General features: G+C 35.3%; 2 protein-coding genes and 1 non-coding gene across 3 annotated transcripts; 2 read left to right on the top strand and 1 right to left on the bottom strand.

Moving 5' to 3' along the window:
- The first annotated feature begins 3,637 nt into the window (after positions 1-3,637).
- LOC116144229 (7-deoxyloganetin glucosyltransferase-like) lies at positions 3,638-5,219 on the top strand. Its single transcript, XM_031429683.1, has 2 exons — positions 3,638-4,154; positions 4,267-5,219. The coding sequence occupies exons 1-2, from the start codon at positions 3,638-3,640 to the stop codon at positions 5,199-5,201; spliced, it is 1,452 nt and encodes a 483-aa protein (XP_031285543.1). The 3' UTR covers positions 5,202-5,219.
- A 13,001-nt stretch (positions 5,220-18,220) lies between these two features.
- TRNAR-ACG lies at positions 18,221-18,293 on the bottom strand. Its single transcript has one exon. It is a non-coding gene; the product is annotated as a tRNA-Arg (tRNA).
- Positions 18,294-18,400: 107 nt separating this feature from the next.
- Positions 18,401-21,379, top strand: LOC116144234 (TLD domain-containing protein 2). Its single transcript, XM_031429691.1, has 8 exons — positions 18,401-18,747; positions 19,347-19,867; positions 19,977-20,049; positions 20,219-20,296; positions 20,380-20,443; positions 20,738-20,825; positions 20,963-21,047; positions 21,145-21,379. Exons 1-8 carry the CDS (start codon positions 18,631-18,633, stop codon positions 21,226-21,228), a joined length of 1,110 nt encoding a protein of 369 aa, XP_031285551.1. The 5' UTR covers positions 18,401-18,630; the 3' UTR covers positions 21,229-21,379.
- Positions 21,380-22,000: the final 621 nt, after the last annotated feature.

The following is a 22,000-nucleotide window of genomic DNA, read 5'->3' as shown; positions in this document are numbered from 1 at the left end:
TGATCTGTGCACCAGTAGGTCAAGCATTGCAGCTACTGTTGCTTGGAACGTACGACTACACATTCCTCATCCACTAGACATCAACAGCGCATAGCCATCCCCCCTTCACTGCTTATAGACACCCACACCAACACCGCATCCCCACTTGTGCCACGTTGACCTTAGGCCAGATCGTGGTCTAGGCCAAGATCTACTTTGCCTCACCACCTCACCCTCGCTTACGGTTAGCCCTTTCCTCTCCATCGCGTTGCAAGCTACTTTCTCCCCTACCTCGTAGCATCCCCCTTTCCATTTTCCTTTACTCCCCATTTTTCTTTTTTTTTTTTTTTTTTTTTAAATAATTGATGGTGTGGATTTGGGTTTATTTGCATTTGTTGTGTTGGGTTGATTTGCTTCATGGTGGGTGTTATTTTAGAGAGGTGGGTGGAGGCTAACTATGATGGTGGTGGTTTGGAATGGGTTGTGATGGTTTGAAAAGTTTTTATTTTGATCATCTCAAAGAAGAGGGTGAAGGTTGAAGGAGATGGTCTGATTGAAATAAATTTAAAAGTCGGATGGTTATTTTCTAATTCTATTAATTTGGGGTTAAAAAGTAATTTTTTAATTTATTTGTCAGAAGCAATATGGTAATAACATCCGTCAGAACTTGAATCTTTAACAGTGTTGGTTTAAGAGTGAGCATCTAGAATTTATAACACCAGGGATGAAAACTTGCCATTTCGCCAGATCTTGGGTGACAACATATCATTTACACATCAAAATACAATAAAGCTATGGACACCGAATTTTGCACCGAATTTTTGTAGCGAAAGACGTGGCATCTAGTCATACACGGCCACATTGGAGACAAAACACGTCTTCCGTAAATGAATGATTGTCCAACAATTATGGATGCTCGTCCATGTTTGATGGACAACCATTCATCACAAATGAATGAGCGTCCACAAAAATAACAATATATTCTCGTCCACATTATATGGATGAGAGTCCATTTACTATGGAGGTGGACGCCCGTCCATAAAATTTTAAAAATAAAATACGTCCATCTCATATGGACGGACGTCCATCTAAAATGTTCAAAGACCTCGATAACTTTCTCGACTTGTATAACTTCTTGGACGAATTTCCAAGACCAAGTCTAGAGAGTGGATCCTTAAGTCGAACTTTGCTGGAGATCAATTCTTGGATTTTGACTAACCATGTTTATGTGGATTGGCATGGATAGGAGATTGGGGTAAGGGGCTAGATGGCATAAAAGGTGAAGTGGGTGAGTTCCAAACATCCTGGAGATGCATGCTGGATGAAGGTTGGAGGGATGGAAATGTTAAGTGAAAGTGGAGACAACAGTTTTGGCGGAGGATGGATTGAGGAACGAAATGGTTTACAAAAAATAATTTTAAAATAAAAAAAATTTATAACAAAAATCATGGATGCCCGTCCATATATTATATGGACAGGCGTCCGCATATTATATGGACACCCGTCCCTTCTAGATGGACACGTGTCCATTGTTTAATTTAAAAAATTTTACACAACATTTGAGTCTCAATCAAGATCTAGAAAGTAAATGTTGCTATCCTTCATTAAATTTGTTGTCTATATTCAAAGTAATTGGACAAGTGCCATAAGAATATGGCCAAAACTATGCATTCCTTTCATGCTTTGTATTCTTATTAGATCCACCCAATATGCTTTTATTATTGTTACAATTTTGTTGAGACTATGAAATTTTTTAATTTAAATAATGGACGGGTGTCCATCTAATAAGGACGCCCGTCCATTGTGATTTTTGTGTAAATTTTTTTAATTTAAACAATGGATGTGTTCAGTAGGGACGCCCGTCCATAATATATGGACGGGCGTCCATGATTTTTGTTTTCAATTTTTTTTTAATTTAAACTATAGACGGGCGTCTATTATAGGTGAACGTCTGTCCATAGTAAATCCATAGTAAATGGACTCCCGTCCATATAATATAGACAAGAGTCTATTGTTATTTTCTCACGGATAGGAGTCCATTTAAAATAAACGGTCGTCCAATAATAACGGATGTCCGTCCATATTTGATGGATGGTCGTTCATTCACAGAATATTTGTTAATATGCTACGTGGTTACGTGACACGTCATTTAGTGTAAAATTTCAGTGTAAGTCTTCGGTGTCCGTAGCATTATTCAAAATTAAATCCCGTGACTTTGGAGCACAAAATCATAAGAGAATCTCTTGAAAACCAAAAAGCAACCCAATTTTTTTTTAGTCATATAATAATATAATTCAATGATTTTTTATCATATTTTTCTAACCTAGGCGTATATTATTTGTAAAGCCACTTTATTATTATTATTATTATTGAACTAAATAATGAAATTTGATCGAATTTTGATATAAATTATCTTGGAACAAGAAATTTTATTTGTCGTATATTCAATCAACTTTAAAAACATCATAGAATATTTAAGAAATGAAATTCCATAAAAGTTTAGCATATAATGTTGTGAAATAAAAAATTGACTTTTTATCATATAATAAAATCTATCATGAGAATCGAAGTCAATACCTCGACAATTATAACTTATTCTACTAATTTATTTGGGCTAGCTTTAGTCTCCGAGAGAATATTTATCTAGACACATATATCATAGTTTACATATATTTGATCACGTCACACAGTGTGAAAACTCTAACAACTTATATATGAAAGTTAGTTTCTTATTATCATAATATTAGAACGTGTTTATTTATTTTCTAAAAATTTTTAGAGATTACATATCTAACAAAACATTGTATATACTATATAGTTTTGATTTAATTACAACATATTCATTTTTTTTAATTAATTATTTTATAAAATTTTATTTTAAACAAAAAATCTAACAATTGTACTGTCCAGACAAAGATCCCTGTTCAGTACCATACCTCCCTAACCGACCCCACCCAAAAGAATCTGAACGAAAATTGAGACCCTTAAATTTGTCAAATGCACAGTAAAAAAAAAAAAAGGAGACGGTCAGTTATTATATATCCATAAGATCTAGAAAAAATCAATTAAACCCTTTAAGTTTGAGAAATATAGCAAAGCTTCCTTCTTTCGGTCATAATCACGAAACAAAAATGTTCATGAGAATTTCCCCTTAAGATATTTATAATAAATAAATAAAATATTAGACCTTGTAAACTCAATAATGGATTGTAAAGTAAGGCAACAACATCTCCTAATACATGTATTAACTATTAAGGGACTTGAATGTAATTTTACAAAACTAAAGCGAGAATCAAAAAGTTGCCAAACGCAATGGAGGAATCCTTTTTAATAAAGACAAGAGATGAGATTCAACGGCAGTGACTAAAGTTATCAGTATAAATCCATCCTATTCAGCAGCCAGCTGCTCAGTCAGCCACTCATTCATTTCTTATCACACATTTCATCGAATTATCTATAAGGTTTTCCCCCTCAATTCTTCTCTTTCGATTTTTTTTTTTTTTTTAAAAAAAATCTCGTCCGTTTTTCTTTTTCTATTATTGTGAGATTGTTATGAAGGTATTGCGTGTTTGATGCGTGTTCATCTGTTCATTTTTTATTTATTTTATAAATAGTAATGCTTTTGTGTTAATTTTGTATTTAGCTTTAAAGTCGAAGGATGGATTTGAACTCAGTAGCCGATAAACCTCACGCTATTTGCATGCCATATCCAGCTCAAGGTCATATTAACCCAATGTTCAAACTAGCTAAACTCCTTCACTTGAAAGGCTTTCACATAACCTTTGTCAACACTGAATACAATCATAGACGTTTACTCAAGTCAAGAGGCCCCAACCATCTTGAAGGTCTGCTTGACTTTCGCTTTGAAACCATCCCGGACGGTCTCCCTTTTAATGACGCCGATGTTACCCAAGACATTCCTTCTCTTTGTGACTCCACCTCCAAGTATTGCTTTGCCCCTTTTTGCAATCTTATTCGTAAACTCAATGATACTTCATCTTCCAAAGTCCCGCCCGTCACTTGTATTGTCTCAGATGGTTCCATGTCCTTCACTGTCGATGCCGCTGAAGAGTTCGGAATCCCTGATGTACTTTTCTGGACACCGAGCGCCTCTGGCCTTCTATGCTACACGCAGTTCCATCTTCTTGTTGAAAGAGTTTTAACACCGCTTAAAGGTATGATACTAGATGATGAACAACCAAAGTCTCAGCTTTTTTATTTCTCATTGATAGATTCTCGGTTTAATATCTTGATAGTGAACTTTTGTTTGTTTGGCTTCCTAAACAGATGTTAGCTACCTCACTAACGAGTATCTGGAAACTACTGTAGACTGGATTCCGGGGATGAAAAGTATTCGTTTAAGGGATTTTCCGGCTTTCATTAGAACTACAGATGCAAATGACATCATGGTCAATTACATCATCAGGGAAGTTCAGAAAGCTTCCAAGGCTTCTGCCATCGTTTTGAACACGTTTGACTCCTTGGAACAAGCTGTTTTAGATGCCCTCTCAGTACTGCTGCCTCCTATTTACACCATTGGTTCCCTTCCGTTGCTTACCCGTCAGATTGGGGATGGAAACTTAAATTTCAATCTGAGTTTGTGGAAAGAACAGTTTGACACAATAGAATGGCTCGATTCGAAGGAACCCGGCTCTGTGGTGTATGTAAATTTCGGAAGTATCACTGTAATGACTCCGGAACAACTCACTGAGTTTGCTTGGGGACTAGCTAATAGCAGAATGCAATTTCTATGGATAATTAGGCCCGATCTTGTTGCTGGTGACTCAGCAATTCTTGCACCAGAGTTTCTCACTGAAACCAAGGACAGAGGCATGTTAGCTAGCTGGTGTCCGCAAGAGAAAGTGCTAAACCACCCATCAGTAGGAGGATTTTTAAGTCACATGGGATGGAATTCAACAATTGAAAGTATATGCAATGGAATACCAATGGTTTGTTGGCCATTTTTTGCTGAACAGCAGACCAACTGTATGTATGCTTGTAATGAATGGGGCATTGGATTGGAGATTGATAATAATGTAAAGAGAGATGAAGTAGAAAAGCTTGTGCGTGAGTTGATGCATGGAGAGAAGGGTAAAGAAATGAAAAAGCGAGCTGTAGAGTGGCAATTGAAGGCAGAAAAGGCTAGTGCACCTGCTGGTTCTTCATACCAAAACCTCGAGAAACTTATTGCACAAGTGCTATTAGAAAAGCATATAAATTGAGGGAGTTGTTGCTGCGTCTGCGTCAATGCATATATATATACACTAATTTTGCTAGTCTTTCTTTGGGGTTGAAAGTTTGTCGCATGCATTTCCCACATGTTCAATTTTTCAAGTGTTTGGTATTATCTTTGTGTACATATTGCCTTGCTTTAATCAATCTTCTGTGTTATGTTTCAAATATATGAAATATGATAATCACTAAACATTACTCAAATGATGTTAAGAAAAAATTATAACTTTCAAAAGCAAAGAGGTGGTTAAGTTGGTATGTTGAGTACCTTCTAAAAATTATAACTTTTATAAATATAAAGCATAGTATGGGTACCATAAACATAGTACAGATACCATATATTATTTTAACAAAGGTGAGTAAGAGAAGTAAGTAAGGCTACATTTTTAAAGTATTATATCCTATCGCCTCATAGATAGTAAAAGTTCCTAACTGACATAAGATTTGGTTTACCTACTTTGTTGACTGTCTCAAAGAAAATAAAAGTCAAACAACTTCAGATTTCCAACAAATATATCTTACTGTTAATAATACTTAAAAAAACTAAAAAAGCCGAATAGGTGGATTGGCTGGGATTAAAACTCAAACCGGTTCAACCCATACAACTTTTACCCAATCCATCTCCACTCATTATCAAAAATTTGGGAATCCACTGGATTGGGATGAGATTTGGGAGCCGAATAATTGTCCTTGAGGGTCCAGAAACCATTTCTTTTAAATATTGTGCAGAAGAAGAACCAACCAACCAGAAAATGTAAACAATAGAGAAATTCTTATAAATGAAAGTACCAGAGACTGGAATCCATTTCATAGTGGTGGAAATTGCTTTGATAGTGTTGATAGATCAAGTTTTTATATGAACTCCCTTCAATTTTAGTGAAAGAAAAGGAGAATTACTGGTTTTGGAGTGAGACATTTACACCTTTATAATTAATAGACATTTTGTGAAAAGTTAATTCTAACATAAAATCTTGGGTATAATGATTAATGTATCCTTTTTTTTTTTTTTTTTTTTTTCTCTTATAACAACAAAAAGAAGATGATATCTTACATTTGTCACTTAATCAAAATATGAGTAAACGACATGTTCCCACCCAAAGTCTCACGAAATGGGAAGTTCCCACCCCTGGCTTCATCAATTTCAGATTTTCACCCTTAAATTAATAAAAAATTGTTTAATGAAAAGGTAATTTGATCTGCATTAAATCTGAATTGAAAATGAAAATTTCAAAATAACCTCATCTCAAATTTCTCCACAATGTTAGAAGTGAGACTTCGAGTTTTAAAAGAAATCTCTGACTTCGTCTAACAACACACCATGTGAAGTGGACAATGCACAATAATAGCTAGTTTTAGTTTGCATATTAACTGGATAAGTGCTAATCATGTGTTGTAATTTTTTAGGATAGTCGATGTTTATCTTTTTGTTTCTTGCTAGTGTTAGCTAAATAATAGCCAGATTAGGTAACGTAAAGTGTACTCTTGTTTTGTTTTCTCCTATATAGTAGAGCTCTTTTGTTATGAATAAATATATCAGTTTTTCATCTGTCATTCTCTGAAAAACTTGAACATGGTATCAAAGCTTTAAGTGTTCTTTTGGGACCTTAATCAATTGCATTTTTGTCCTTGAAACACTTTCAAACAAAATTCCCACCTATTCAAAAAGTCACAACAACAACAGGGCCAGTACATCTGAACCGTCAATGCTTGCCACACCAATATTTTCCTGGAAACACTACACGCATTGGGCTAAAAGAATGAAAACTATGCTCAAGGCAAATGGCTTGTGGGATATTGTCTATGATGGTTACAAAGAATTGGAAGATGATGCCGAGTACACAAGTGCACAAAAGAAGGAGAACAAGGAAAAATCTCAAAAAAATTCAAGAGCTCTTGCCTCTATCCAAAGCGGGGTGAACAAGGCCATATTCTTAAGAATTCTAATTGAGGAAAAAGCCAAAATAGTTTGGGAGGTGCTTCAACTTGAATTTGAAGGGCCAGATAAGGTGAAATCAGCCAAGTTGGTGGCTTTGAGAATGGAGTTTGAGAGGTCAAGGATGCAGGAGACTGATAGTGTGAAGGAATATGTTGACAAAGTCATAAAATTTCTGAGTCAGATGAAGATTCCTTGTGAGGAATATCCAAAAAAGCAAGTAATGTTGAAAATACTTGCAAGTTTACCTCTCAGATTTGTTTCGAAGGTGGATGCTATTGAAGAATCCAAAGATTTGGACACTCTAACCATCAATGAGCTTGTTGGCTCTTTACAAGCCAGTGAGCAAAGGGTTGTAGGAAGAATAGAGGGAAGCACAGAGGGTGCGTTTTAGGCCAAGCAATGAAAGAAATGGGATGCTAATGATATGAAGGAGGGAAAACATAAATTTTCTCCTTGTCCTGTCTATAGAAAGACGAATCATGTTGAAAAGGACTGTTGGGTGAAAAACAAGTCTAAGATTCAATGTTTTAAGTGCAAAGGACACAGTCACATGGCCAAAAGTTGTAATAAGCCGATGGTCAGTCAGTTAGATACACAGTAGGATGTTGAGGAGGCTAACGTGGCCAAGGAGGAACGTGGAGAGAACATGTTCATGGTCACATGTAGAAGACAAGATAAGTCAGATTGGCTTATAGACAACGGGTGTATGAGTCATATGACTTTTGATTCAACATTGTTTGACGATTTAGATACCACAGATAGACCTCTCATCACCATTGGGAGTGGTGAAGAATTGCGAGCAGAAGGCAGGGAGACCATAGTTGTTCAAACTGACTAGGGAAAGAAGGTGATCAGAAACGTACTATATGTGCCAAGGATTGATCAGAATCTATTAAGTGCTACATAGATGATGGGAATGGCTATACACTAATTTTCAAGGATAAATCTTGTACCATTCTTGATTCAATGGAAAGGGTGCTTGTTAAGGTTGCCAAGGTAAACAATAGTTTTCCCATGTCATTAAATTTGGCCCAAGAAACTGCACTCGTGGGTCGAATAGGTGTTGCTAAATTGTGGCATAGGCATTTTGGGCATTGTGATGTGAGGAAATTACATCATATGAGTGAAGAAAAATTGGTGTTGGGTCTACCAATGTTGAAGGCTAGTGGAGTGATTGATGAGCCAGAAGCATTGGCCAAGGAAACTTCTACAGAGCTGGATGAATCGTTTTTTTAAGAACCCGATGATAACCAATTGTCTTATGAAAAGCCAAGTAATATGACCAAAAAAAGCATTTGTGAACCTTGTGAGATTGGAAAGATGAAGCGGAAGTCATTTCCTAAGAACAAAGCTTGGAGAGCAAGTGAAAAGCTTCGGCTTGTGCACTCTGATTTATGTGGACCTATGAGAACAACGTCCTTGAATAATAATAGCTATTTTCTTTTGTTTATTGATGACTATTCTAGGACGTGTTGGGTATACTTTCTAAGCCGGAAGAGTGAAGTGTTCGAAGTCTTCAAGAAGTTCAAGGTGTTGGTTGAAACTCAAACGAGGTGTACTTTAAAGAAGATTCGTTCAGATAATGGGTGGGAATATAGAAATTTTGAGTTCAACAAATTATGTGACGAATTTGGGATGGAGCATCAGCTCACGATGCCATACACTCCGCGGTAAAACAGGGTGAGAGAAAGAATCGGACTATCATGGAGATGCCTAGGTGTATGTTGCTAGAAAAGAATATGCCAAAGTCTTATTGGGCAGAGGCAATGAACACAACAGTTTTCCTACAAAATAGGTTGTCAACAATAGCTATCAAAGAGAAGACACCATATGAAGCATGGCATGATGAAAAGGCTGCAGTCCAAGATCTGAAGGTATTTGGTTTTGGTGTGCTATTATCACATTCCAGATGAGAAGAGAGATAAACTAAGTCAGAAGGCAGAGAAGGGTATACTTGTTGGTTACAGTGATCATAGTAAAACTTACCGGGTACACAATCCTCAGGAAAACAAATTAATTGTGAGTCGGGAGTAGCTAAAGATGAAGCATGGTCTTGGGATAAAGAATGTTTAATAGAATAGGAACCATATAACTATTGGCTGGAAGAACTATGACCAGCTCACGAATTTGAAGCTAAAGAAGAACCAGGAGAACAAGGGCCAGATACACATAATGATATCGACCAGGAAAATGAAGATTATCCTCCTCTAAGGTACGGATCAATTGCTAAAATTTATAAGAGAAGTTTAGTGATGTTTGAAAAGCCTACCATTTTTTAAGATGCGGCTTAAGACAAAGAATGGCAGTAAGCCATGTTAGAGGAGATGAGGATGATTGAGAAAAATGGCACATGGGAGCTAGTGGATAGGCCAATCCACAAAAAGCCAATTAGTGTCAAGTGGGTCTTCAAAATAAAAAAGAACCCGAATGGCTCTGTGAACAAATACATGGCCAAATTAGTGGCAAAGGGTTATGCACAGAAGGAGGGTATTGATTTTTCGGAAACCTTTGTGCCTGTTGCAAGGTTGGATACAATAAGGCTTCTCATTACATTAACTGCTACGAAAGGGTGGTTAATTCATCAGCTAGATGTGAAATCATCCTTCCTGAATGGCTATCTTGAGGAAGAATTTTTTGTTGAGCAACCGAAGGGGTTCGAGGTGGCCAGGCAAGAAGAAAAAGTTTACAAGTTTACTAAAGCTTTGTACGGGCTAAAGCATGCACCACGAGCTTGGTACAATCGAATTGATTCCTATTTAATCAAAAAACACTTTAAGAAGAGCCAAAATGATGCAACACTTTATGTCTTTAAGCAAGAAAATGGAGCAAAACTGATTGTGTCACTATATGTCGATGACTTGCTAATCACTGGGGAAAATTTGGATGATATTATTGAGTTTAAGAAGGAGATGAAGTCTGAATTCGAGATGCCCGATCTAGGAGATATGCATTATTTTCTTGGCATGGAAATTTCTTAATTATCAACTGGGATATTTATTTGTCAAGAGAGATATGTGCATGATTTATTGAAGAAATTCAAAATGGAGTCGTGTAATCCGGTTCCAACTCCTATGGTTCACAATGAAAAGTTTAGTAAGAATGATGGGTCGAAGCCAGCTAATTTATCCATTTATCGAAGCATTGTGGGAAGTCTCCTATATCTTACAACGACTTGGCCAAACATCATGTTTGCTACTAGCATGTTATCACGGTTCATGCATTGTCCTAGTCAAATTCATCCAAGTGCAATAAAAAGAATAATGAGATATTTAAAGGGGACAATGAAGCTTGACATTTGGTTTGACAAGCTTGGTAATTTTAAACTTCAAGGCTATACAGATAGTGATTGGGGTGGAAGCATTGATGACATGAAGAGTACCGGGGGTTACTGTTTTAGCCTAGGAACTAAGGTGTTTTGTTGGCCATCGAAGAAATAAGACATTGTGACTCAGTCAACATCTGAAGTAGAGTACGTAGCTGTTACTGCTGCAACCAATCAAGTGGCATGGATTAGAAAGGTTCTCTCTAATTTGGGACAAGAACAAGATGATCCCACAGTTATCTATTGTGATAATCAATCTGCTGTGAAGATTATCAATAATCCAGTGAATCACGGAAAGACAAAGCACATAAGAATCAAGTATCATGTTGTGCGAGAAGCGGAGAGCAACAATGAAATTCATCTAGTTCATTGTGACGGGGAAGAGCAACTTGCTGATGTTTTCACTAAGGTTTTACCTCAAAACAGGTTTGAATACTTGCGGAATAAGTTGAGAGTCAAAACCCGAAAGTCTCAAGAAGGAGTGTTAAGAAGTGAGACTTCGAGTTTTAAAAGAAATCTCTGACTTTGTCTAACAACACACTGTGTGAAGTGGACAATGCACAATAATAGCTAGTTTTAGTTTGCATATTAGCTGGATAAGTGCTAATCATGTGTTGCAATTCTTTAGGATAGTCGATGTTTATCTTTTTGTTTCTTGCTAGTGTTAGCTAAATAATAGCCAAATTAGGTAACGTAAAGTGTATTCTTGTTTTGTTTTCTCCTCTACAATAGAGCTCTTTTGTTATGAATAAATATATCAGTTTTTCATCTGTCATTCTCTAAAAAACTTGAACATACACCACTCCGCCTCCATCTTTACCACTGTTGGCTTGTTAGACGTGTGATAACCCTCACTACCAAAAACAACCCTCACCCATGCCTCCACTTCTACCATTGTTGGCTTGTCAGACATATGAAAACCTTTACCGCCTAAAACAACCCTCACCCATGCCTCTACCTCTACCATTGTTGGCTTGTTAGAAGTGTAAAAACCTTCACTGCTAGAAACAATCATCACCTATTTCAAACGACTCACTTCTTGGAACTTGTCGCCTAAAGGTTATCTGCGCACCAACAGGTCGCGCATTTCAGCTACTGTTGCTTGGAACGTGTGACTACACACTCCTCATCCACTAGACACCAACATCGCATATCCATCCACCCTTCACTGCCTATAGACACCCGCACCAACATCGCATCCCCGCTCATGCCACATTGACCTTAGGCCAGATCGTGGTCTAGGCCAAGATCTATTCTGCCTCACTACTTCACCCTCGCTTACGACTAGCCCCTTCCTTTCCATCGCGCCACAAGCTGCTTTCTCCCCTACCTTGTAGCATCCCCCTTTCCATTTTCCTTTACTCCCCATTTTTCTTTTCTCTCTCTCCTTTTTTTTTTTAAAAAAAATAATTGATGGTGTGGATTTGGGTTTATTTGCATTTGTTGTGTTGGGTTGATTTGCTTCATGGTGGGTGTTGTTTTGGAGAGGTGGGCGGGGGTCGACTATTATGGTGGTGGTTTGGAATGAGGTGTTTTGGAATGGGTTGTGGTGGTTTGAAAAGTTGTGATTTTGATCATCTCGAAGAAGAGGGTGAAGGTTGAAGGAGATGGTCTTATTGAAATAAATTTAAAAGTCGGATGGTTATTTTCTAATTCTATTAATTTGGGGTTAAAAAATAATTTTTTAATTTATTTGTCAAAAGCAATATGGTAATAACATCCGTTAGAACTTGAATCTTTAACAATGTTAGTTTAAGAGTGAGAATCTGGAATTTATAACACCAGGGATGAAAACTCACCATTTCGCCAGATCTTGGGTGACAACATATCGTTTACACATCAAAATACAATAATGCTACGAACACCAAATTTTGCACCAAATTTTTGTAGCGAAGGACTTGACATCCAGTCATACACGGCCACATTGGAGACAAAACACGTCTTCCATGAATGAACAGTCATCCAACAATTATAGATGCTCGTCAATGTTTGATGGACAGCCGTTTATTACAAATGAACGAGCGTCCACAAAAATAATTTATCACAAATGAAATAGCGTCCACAAAAATAACAATAGATTTTCGTCCATATTATATGGACGAGAGTCCATTTACTATGGATGGGCGTCCACCTCATATGGATACCCGTCCATAAAATTTTAAAAATAAAATACGTCCATCTTATGTGAACAGGTGTCCATCTAAAATGTTAAAAGACCTCAGTAACTTTCTTGACTTGTATAACTTCTTGGATGAATTTCCAAGACCAAGTCTAGAGAGTGGATCCACAAGTCGGACTTTGCCGAAGATCAATTCTTGGATTTTGACTAACCATGTTTATGTGGATTGGCGTGGATAGGAGATTGGGGTAAAAGGCTAGATGGCATAAAAGGTGAAGTGGGCGAGTTCCAAACATCCTAGCGAAGCATGCTGGATGAAGGTTGGAGGGATGGAAAAGTTGAGTGAAAGTGGAGACAACAGTTTTGGCGAAGGAGGGATTAAGGAACGAAATGGTTTACAAATGGCATGAAAACAAAGGACATTGATTCTTTTGTGGAGGTGCTTTGCAATGGAGATAAGTAGGTCTTCGAGAAGAGTGGACCAATCAGAGGTGGTAGAGTTGTCCATGGCTAGTAAAGAAGAAAGAAGAAGAAGAAAATGATGATCTTAATGAAGAATCTAGTCAATAGTTGTTGCAATTAAGCAAAGAAAGAAGAATCAAAAGTGAGGGGTTATTATATTATTTGTTGAGTTAAATATAAATTACATTATATCAAACATATTTCATTTGTCACCTATACCATTTTAAAATAAACATTGAGGACCCCTTCTCTATAACTTCGGCATATATTCAATTACCCATAAAAGAGGGCAAATTCAATTACCCATTGTATATGGACAGTTGTCCATATAAATGGACAGGCGTCCATTATTTTGTTTTTTAAATTTTCTAGATGGGCATCCGTCTAATATGGACGCCCGTCCATATAATATAAACGGGAGTTCATTGATATTGTTGTAGACGTTCTTCCATTCATGATGAATGGTCATCCATCAAATATGGACGGGCGTCCACAATTGTTGGATAATCGTTCATTCATGAAAGACGTGTTTTGTGTCCAACGTGACCATGTCTGACTAGATGTAACGTTCTTTAGTACAAAAATTCGGTGTCTATAGCATTATTATTAATGAATATATTAAATAATTTAAAAATATTAAATTTTGACATTTGGATAATAAAAAACTTGTACCACAAATATCTTTCGATTATAAAGGTATACGCATTTCATTTCGAAACATACGAGTCTTTTTGTTTTTTAAACTAAATTTCAAAGATATCCATGTAAAAAGGTCGTTGATAGATAGGTGGTGGACAACTGACATGTGGGTAGAGATTCTTGCTACCTATTACTCTTTCTTGCATCATATCTACTAGGTGGTCCCTTTCGAAACATGATCTTTTTTTTTTTTTTTTTTTTGGTTCCCGGGGGGTGTTTGGGCTTGTGCACACCTCGGCTATTCTCCTAGAGCCCTGAAGTTAATAGCCAGATAAGCCTTTAATGATTACCTCTATTAGTAGGTGGTCCCTTTCGAAACATGATCTCTTTTCGATGAACAATAGTTAGAGGCCAATGGGCCTTGGTTTTAAAATGTTGTCCACAAGTATTGTCTTTAGCTTCTTTTGCTAGTTTACCCAACCGTGTTACAAATTGAAACACATCTACCAAACAAGATTGTCTTAAAGGAGTTCTATTAGCCACAAAACGGAAAATAAAATGACTATCTCATACTATTACAAACTCAATGAATTTATCGATGCCAATCTATTCTTCTAGATGGGTTGAACATACTATAAAAACTCTTATTCTGTAGCTATGAATATGTTTAAGGAGGGGAAAAAAAAAAAAGATTGTAGGTAAAGTTATACCTTTAAAGGTGTAAAACCTTCAACAATAAGATCTGCAAAATACGCAAATGCTAGTACAACACATGCACCCCATAACTCCATTGGAGATAATGCAAGTGATAGGATTGCAAAATAGGACTAAGAAGTTTTTAGTTGTAGAGTCACAAAGAGATGGAATGTCTCCAGTAGCATCAGCATCGATAGGAGGCAAGCCATCTGGAATACTTTCGAAACAAAAGTCAAGTAAACCATTGAGGGCATCAGGGGCGCCCCTTGCTTTAAGTAGGCGTTTGTGGTTTTACTCAATGTTTACAAAAGTTATGTAAAAACCTTTGGAATGAAGTAATTTTGGTACTCTGAGCATTGGAATTACGTCTCCCTAAGGCTTCTATGAAGAAGGAATCAAACTATCCATCTCTCCGGGAGCTATAAGAAAAATTTTAAAGTTGAACTATATATGAATCTTTGGTTCTCTAAAACTCAATTATTTATTTATTAAAAGTTTAGAAGCATCCTTTGATTTCATCAACTTGAAAATTATTTTATTAATCATAATTAGTATTGCTAATTATTCCTACGTCAAATATAGAGTCCAAATGTTTTTACATTTTATAATAATAATGTAGCCATTATTATGAAGGATCATATATATATATGTAGTCGTCTATAAATTTCCTGTAATAATCGAAGAGCATCCTTCGTTTTACGCTATTATAAAATTATTTTTTTCATCTAATTATTTGCATAAACTATACATTGAAACACAGGCAGCTCCACCTCTGGTTAGATGAAACAATTATATAGGGTTATAATTTAGGAAAACCTCCAAAAATTAATAGCGTATTTGATTAGTTGGAATAAATTTGTTAGATAAATTGGTGGGGTATGTTATATAAATTATTAAATTGCCCTCATTTTTAAATATTATTATTATTTTTTGAATCATTTTTTTAACCCCCTACATTTGAGATTTTACTAAAACACCCTAACCACATAAGAGTTTAATTTCTAAAAAAATCACCCCACCACCCACACCAAGCGACTACCGACCGATACTAGCAGTCGCTGAAAAGGCGAACGAATAACCAGATCTAGACAGCCATTTTCGGCTAGATCAATGACTAGAAACAGCCAGGGGGCCATGGATATAGCCGGAACAGCCAAATCTATTCCGCTGTCATGCAGCATGGATCTGGCTATTAATGGCCATGGATTTGGTCAGTGGCAGATCGAGGAATTTCACTCGATGTGGGCAAAAAATAAACAAAACAAAAAAATTAAAACTAATCATAACCATACTTCTTTTTTCATTACGATGAACTTCAATAAAAAGTTATAAAATACAAATAAATATCTTAAAAAAACACAATTTTTGTAAAAATAAAACAATTTTTCTACAATTGTCCTCGACGAGTTTTCATATTCTAAAAATATTGAATAATCATTTCATCGTCAATTGTATCAAATACATCTTTCTCAATATAGGTGACCAAGCAATCACTCATTCATTGATCTCCCATTCGATTGCGTAACTGATTTTTTACAAGATTTATTGCAGAAAAAACCCTTTCAACGATCACAATTGCAACTGGTAAAACCAATACAAGTTTCACAAGCTTATACACCAACGGATACAAAATGTCTTTTTTAAATCGAACTAAATTCTTAGCCAAATCTTCAATTCCTTGTAACTCAGCAAATTCATCACAAGAACACATGTCAATAACATAAGTCTGAGCCTAGTTCTCAAGTACAATCAACTCAAGTGCAGAAAAATCAGATGTATAAAATTGGCCAAACCCGTTCTTCCCTCTCTTCTCTTTTTCCTTTTCCTTTGCCTATTCTTTATGAGTTTTTCTCTCTTCTTCTTCATTTTGGGCGAACAACCCAGTTTATATATAAAACATCTTCTTTGAATTATGAAATTGCCCCAAAATTCTCTTATTCTCACCATGACCTTGCCACATCAGATTTCTGTTGTAAAAATGCCCAGATTTCTTCCCTCAATTACATGCATACCCAGCAGCTCTTATTCCTTTCATTTTCACTCATAATAAAACTTTTAAAAACTAACAGATCCCCTTGCATAAAATAAAAATCACAAAAAATATTTCATATATATTAGGATTAAAAACGAGGTTTTACAAAAACACAATCCAAACTTACTGTGGAGGCCGTTCTGTTCCCCAAATCTCAAAGTTCTATAGGGGTAAAATTTAAATAAATATAAAATCAGAAATTTTTTAAAAATTGAGTGGGGACCGTGGAGGTCATATGGATTTTATAAGGGTTAAGGACAAGTTTATCATTGAAGTTAGAATTTGAATTTAGACCTAGACCAACCTTAGCCTATTTGGATTTATCTATATAATCAATTATTATTGAAATATAGAACAATACAATATCATTTTGTAATGTATATATAAGAGTCAAATAAATAATTGAACTAATAAGTTCATATACATACCTGTGTCTTTTCTTTGATTTAAAATAAGTAAACATTAGTCTAATTCAAATTTGGCTATGCTTTATCAAAATCAATAAATTATTTGATGAAGATTATGTTATTCGTTTGAAAGTCTTTGTCATCTTACCTAAATATCATACAACTATATGTTATTAATAATATAATTAGGTAGGACGCTTTCAAATTTAAACTAAGAAAAATAAAATGAGTAATACTACACATACATCATTTGCATATAATATTTCTCATACAACATTATGTGGCAAAATATGATTGGTTAATTTAAAGTTAAAATTAAACTTTTACTCAATCATATCTTGTCACATAATGTTGTATGAGAAATATTGTATGAGAATGATGTATGTGTAGTATTATTCAAATAAAATAATGCTGATGGGCCTTAGAAGCTCTACAGAGTGGCAAATCAAAAGGCCCACTTACATTAATTTAGTTTTCGCTTGGCCCATGTTAATGAAAAATATTACTGAAAAATGTTTTCTTTTATTATCATAGCTAAGCTTTCAACCATCAAATACCAGTCTTACTAAAAGTACATTGATATAGAAACCAACATTTTTATTATAAGAATATCGATAAGAGAATGTTACGAGACTTATAATATGGTATGACACTATCGACAGTGTAATAATAAATTCTTCTAATATAATCAGCCCCTCAACCTCAATAGTGTATCATATTTTTTTAACTGACTTTGGCAATTCTTTACCCCATATCAATATTGAATAGAAGAAGAAGTTTTTTTTCCACTGTAATTTTGAAAACGAATGTTAAAATGTCCTTCAAAAGTAAGTAAATAAATCAGAAACATATAAAATACGGTTGATCCAACTGTAAAACAAGCTATTATTTCTAAAATCGGAGAATACAACCAACTAACATTAAGAATTTCATCTTTGGAACAAAACAAGTAAGGGGAAGAATACCACCAAGAGAAAGTGTACCTAGATTTCTAGCTTGCCTCGCAATAAAGTTCAAGTCTCGTAATTATAGCAACAACCTTTATAGATAGGTCCATTTCACCCATATGGAACAAAAAAAATAATATCAATGTTTTGGTTGGTAACTCTTAAATAATGAAGGCTATAAGCACATTATAATGGGTATTTCAAAACATAATAATTCCTCCTACTAAAAATATAGTAAAACGATGTCCACACAAATTTTCAATAACCAATAATAATAATCAGTTTTAGAAAAGAAAGAAGATATATTTTTTTTACCAATAACTAAATTTAGAAAAAGAATAAACCACCAATAATAATAATCAATTTTAAAAAAGAATGGAGATATGTAATTTTTACCAAGAACCAAATTTAGAAAAGAATAAAGAAAATTTAATTAAAAATGAGAGTGTCGACTCCACTGGGGATCGAACCCAGAATCTCTGGTTCCGTAGACCAGCGCCTTATCCATTGGGCCATGGAGTCTTAATTGTTGTACTATCTATAAATAATATTTAACACTCTTGATTTTGTGTGGTAACAGAAAATCGAAGAATGAAGGAGATAAAGAGTAACTTTAAAGGTACAACCAACACTCCGCCACCTAAAACACTCCCAAAAAGAAAAAACACCAACAATTAGCTTCAAGAGATGTGTTAATTACACTTTAAATCATCATTCTTTTTGGCCAAATTATAAAATAATTTTTTTTATTTTTTTTTTTTTATCTTCCACCACCACCACCACTACCAATTTGCATGAAAAAAGATTTTGTGGTGCGAATTGCAAAATTCAAACCATTCATCAATTTATCTCATAAAATATGGGAAAGCAAAAGTCTTTAAGGAGCAAAGCAGTTCACTTAGTCTCTGATCTCACCACTGTCTTGCTTAACCCCATCTCTGATAAGCCTTCTAAACACCCTTCTCCTCCTCCTCAGGTAAGTGAACAATTTTAGAAAGTTTTTATCTTATTGGTTTTCTCATCTGGGGTTATTTTTGAGGAGTTGGTTTTGTTATGAGGTTTCAATCTTTTGATTATCGGTTAAAATCCCATCTGGGAATTTGATAATTTAGGGTTTTAGTTTCTGGCAGTGTAGGTGAATGGTTTAGGGTTCTAACTGTCAGTTGAAAAGATTTAGAATTTGTAATCTACTACATAAGACAATCTGTGGATGTTAGTTGAAGTTTATTATTATTATTTTTTTTTTTTACGTTTAAGCTCTCTAATAAGTCGTTCAAATATCATTGATATTAAAGTTTTGGATGTTAGGTGATGTTTTGAAACTGTGTTTTTACTAGGGTTTGATTTTAGGATTTGTGGGTGTCTTTATTTGTTATGGTTTCCGTCAGCGTTGGTGAACGAAAGTTTTCGTCTGTTGAGAATTTGTAAGTTATTGCTTGTGCATAATTTGCAACCTTGTATAAATAGCTTCCAGTGTTTTGTGGATGTTAGTTGAAGTATTGTATTTAGGTTTAAAGTTTTCGATATGCTGTTCTAGTTTCAAACTTTCAATGATATGAGCATTGGTTTTCTTAGGTAGATGAAAATGATTCGAAAAATGGACAGCTTAAGTCAATTAATGAAGAGGAGGCTGGGGATTTAGTTGATGGACCGGATACATCTTCATTTAGTGCGTTCCTCTATTCTCTATTATCTTCGGATTCTGTGCATAATCCAAACTCAGAGGAGCAAATTGGTTATCAAGAAGAGACAAGTGATGCACTGTCTAAAGCTGGAATGAAAGAGAATGGAGGAAGGAAGAGCTTATTTTCTAGGGGTAAAAGTTCTCTCAGAACTATTTACCAAGCTGCTAGAATCAGTGGGTATCGAAGCCAGGATAACAAGGTTGATACTGACATGAAAAGTGATGATGAAACTGAAGCCGAATTTGATGGACTTGAAATGAGGCATATGCAGAATGTGGAAGAGCCTGCAGCTTCAAAAGAAGTTCCAGAAATTTCTGAACCTTCACTGCTTCTCACTGAGAAAACAAGAAGTTCCCTTTATGCATTACTACCAGGACTTGTTCAAGGGAGGAAATGGTTGTTGCTCTACAGGTGGAGAAACATGAGAATTGAAAGTTTTGGGTCTTTTTTTGTATTTAGTGTGTTGCTAATATTATCAAGTGTCATTTCATTGAATATATAGCTTGTCTGCTCTTTGCAGTACATGGAGGCATGGCATATCACTTTCAACTTTGTACAGAAGAAGCATGCTTTGGCCAGGCCTCAGTTTGCTGGTAATGAATAGTTAAATTTTATGCAGAGTTGACTTATTTTCCATGCATTTATGTTTCATTTTGTTTCTTAGAACCAATGTTTAGATCTTTTTTAATGTCTTAAAAAACTTTGAGGTGTTGTTCATGGAGTTGACATGCAAATTTTATACTTGTCTCAATTTTCATTTAGGTTGTTGGAGACCGCAAAGGTGCAGTATTTGGTGGACTGGTTGAGGCACCCCTAAAACCGACTAACAAGAAATATCAGGTGGTGCTAACCACATACTTTGCCTAAGTTCATTCGATGAGGATTTACTTTTATATATCTTCTTAACATTTACTTTTGACCAGGGAACTAATAGTACATTTGTTTTCACAAATACACCCGGCGATCCGGTTATATTCCGCCCCACAGGTATTTCCGTCTTCATTTTTTTAGGCTACGACTTTCTAAGTTCCAATCTTCTTTTGTGATCATCAAGCTTGATATCTTTACGTGTATCATATATCATTTCTTTCTTTAAAAAGCAGAGCAAAAACTGCAATTTCTACTTATTTGATGGACATGCTAGTGTGTTATTATATGAGAATTGATTCTTTTGAAATGCATCTAATCAAAATTTTGAAACACTAGACTGCGTTTGATCTGTTAAAAACCCTTTTATCTTTTGTCATAAATGTGGTGGAACTGACTGCTGTACTTGAACAGGTGCAAATCGATATTACACGTTGTGCTCCACCGACTTTCTAGCTATTGGCGGTGGTGGGCACTTTGCATTGTATCTGGATGGTGATCTGTGAGATTTCAGTCCCTAGTTATACTTTTCACTTGTTAGATTTAATTTCACAATTGCTGCATCATATTGAGTAATATATTTGATAAGCATGTAAATTTCTTTACCAGTTGCTAATATTTCGAGTTTTATCTTTTAAGATTGAACGGGTCAAGTTCTGTCTCGGAAACCTATGGAAACCCTTGCCTTGCACACTCCGAAGACTTTGAAGTAAAGGAAGTTGAGGTATGCAGAAACCTACTGCTGTCCCTTAGACACAAAATTACTTTCCAGCGCAAATGGGTTTTATTCATGAGTTCAGAAATTTACTTATATATTTCAGTTGTGGGGTTTCGTATATGGTTCAAAATACGATGAAATACTTGCTTTAAGTCGAAGAGAGATGCCTGGCATCAGCCGGTGGTGAGCGTCATTCAAGCATGAGATAGATCATCGTGTTAATCTCTTGATTTGTGTTGAAAACTGTTGGAGATGTCGCTCAATGACCTGGTTAACAACCAGTGGTAATTTTCGTGTACATGTCAAGACGTCGAATAATAAACGTAACGCTTTTTGTACATAATCCTGTATATACAGATAACACTTGTGTAGTTTCATGCAGTTTTGCTTATATACATATATAAATGTAATACGTATAATGATTAATGATTTAGTTAATCATATTCATATGCATAAATCTTACTAATTGATTGACTTTTGCTAATGCTTTCCAGGTTTCGCCAATGCTTTTCAAGGCATTCCAAAACTTGATGCCTTAAAAAGAGTTAGAATTTTTTGTTTCTTCATCAAGATCTACATGGTGAATAATATTCCAGCCTTTCGTCTCAAATATTAAATTGCATGTGAAAACCATTCATAAAAATGTGCTTCATTCCTACGAGTTCGTTTGTTTTATTATTTTGGATAAGATTTTGGGAATAATATTGGGTAGTTGAATAGGAGAGTATTACGAGGTAAAATTTAAAAATCTACCAAAAAAAAAACCCTTTAGGTTTGCTAATTTAATTAAACACCTCAATATATAAAAATTTTGTAAAATAACAAAAACACCCTCACCCACCCTGTTGGAATCTGGCCAGAAAATGGCGTTACGACGTAAACCGGTTGGATCTAACGGGTAAGACGTCGATATGGCCTTTTTCGGTCAAATCCACCATGGATCTGACCGAAAAAGGCCA

Source organism: Pistacia vera, unplaced genomic scaffold, assembly GCF_008641045.1.
Source record: "Pistacia vera cultivar Batoury unplaced genomic scaffold, PisVer_v2 Contig44, whole genome shotgun sequence".
NCBI classification, from domain to species: Eukaryota; Viridiplantae; Streptophyta; class Magnoliopsida; order Sapindales; family Anacardiaceae; genus Pistacia; species Pistacia vera.
Note: the sequence above shows the minus strand (reverse complement) of the source record. Positions and strands in the feature narration are given on the sequence as shown.

Excerpts from the sequence above, each read along its gene's own strand:
- LOC116144229 (XM_031429683.1), top strand. The coding sequence starts at position 3,638 with ATGGATTTGAACTCAGTAGCCGATAAACCTCACGCTATTTGCATGCCA. Across the intron at positions 4,155-4,266 it reads AGTTTTAACACCGCTTAAAG|ATGTTAGCTACCTCACTAAC; the intron begins GTATGATACTAG and ends CTTCCTAAACAG.
- LOC116144234 (XM_031429691.1), top strand. The coding sequence starts at position 18,631 with ATGGGAAAGCAAAAGTCTTTAAGGAGCAAAGCAGTTCACTTAGTCTCT. Across the intron at positions 18,748-19,346 it reads ACCCTTCTCCTCCTCCTCAG|GTAGATGAAAATGATTCGAA; the intron begins GTAAGTGAACAA and ends TGGTTTTCTTAG. Across the intron at positions 19,868-19,976 it reads AAATGGTTGTTGCTCTACAG|TACATGGAGGCATGGCATAT; the intron begins GTGGAGAAACAT and ends TGCTCTTTGCAG.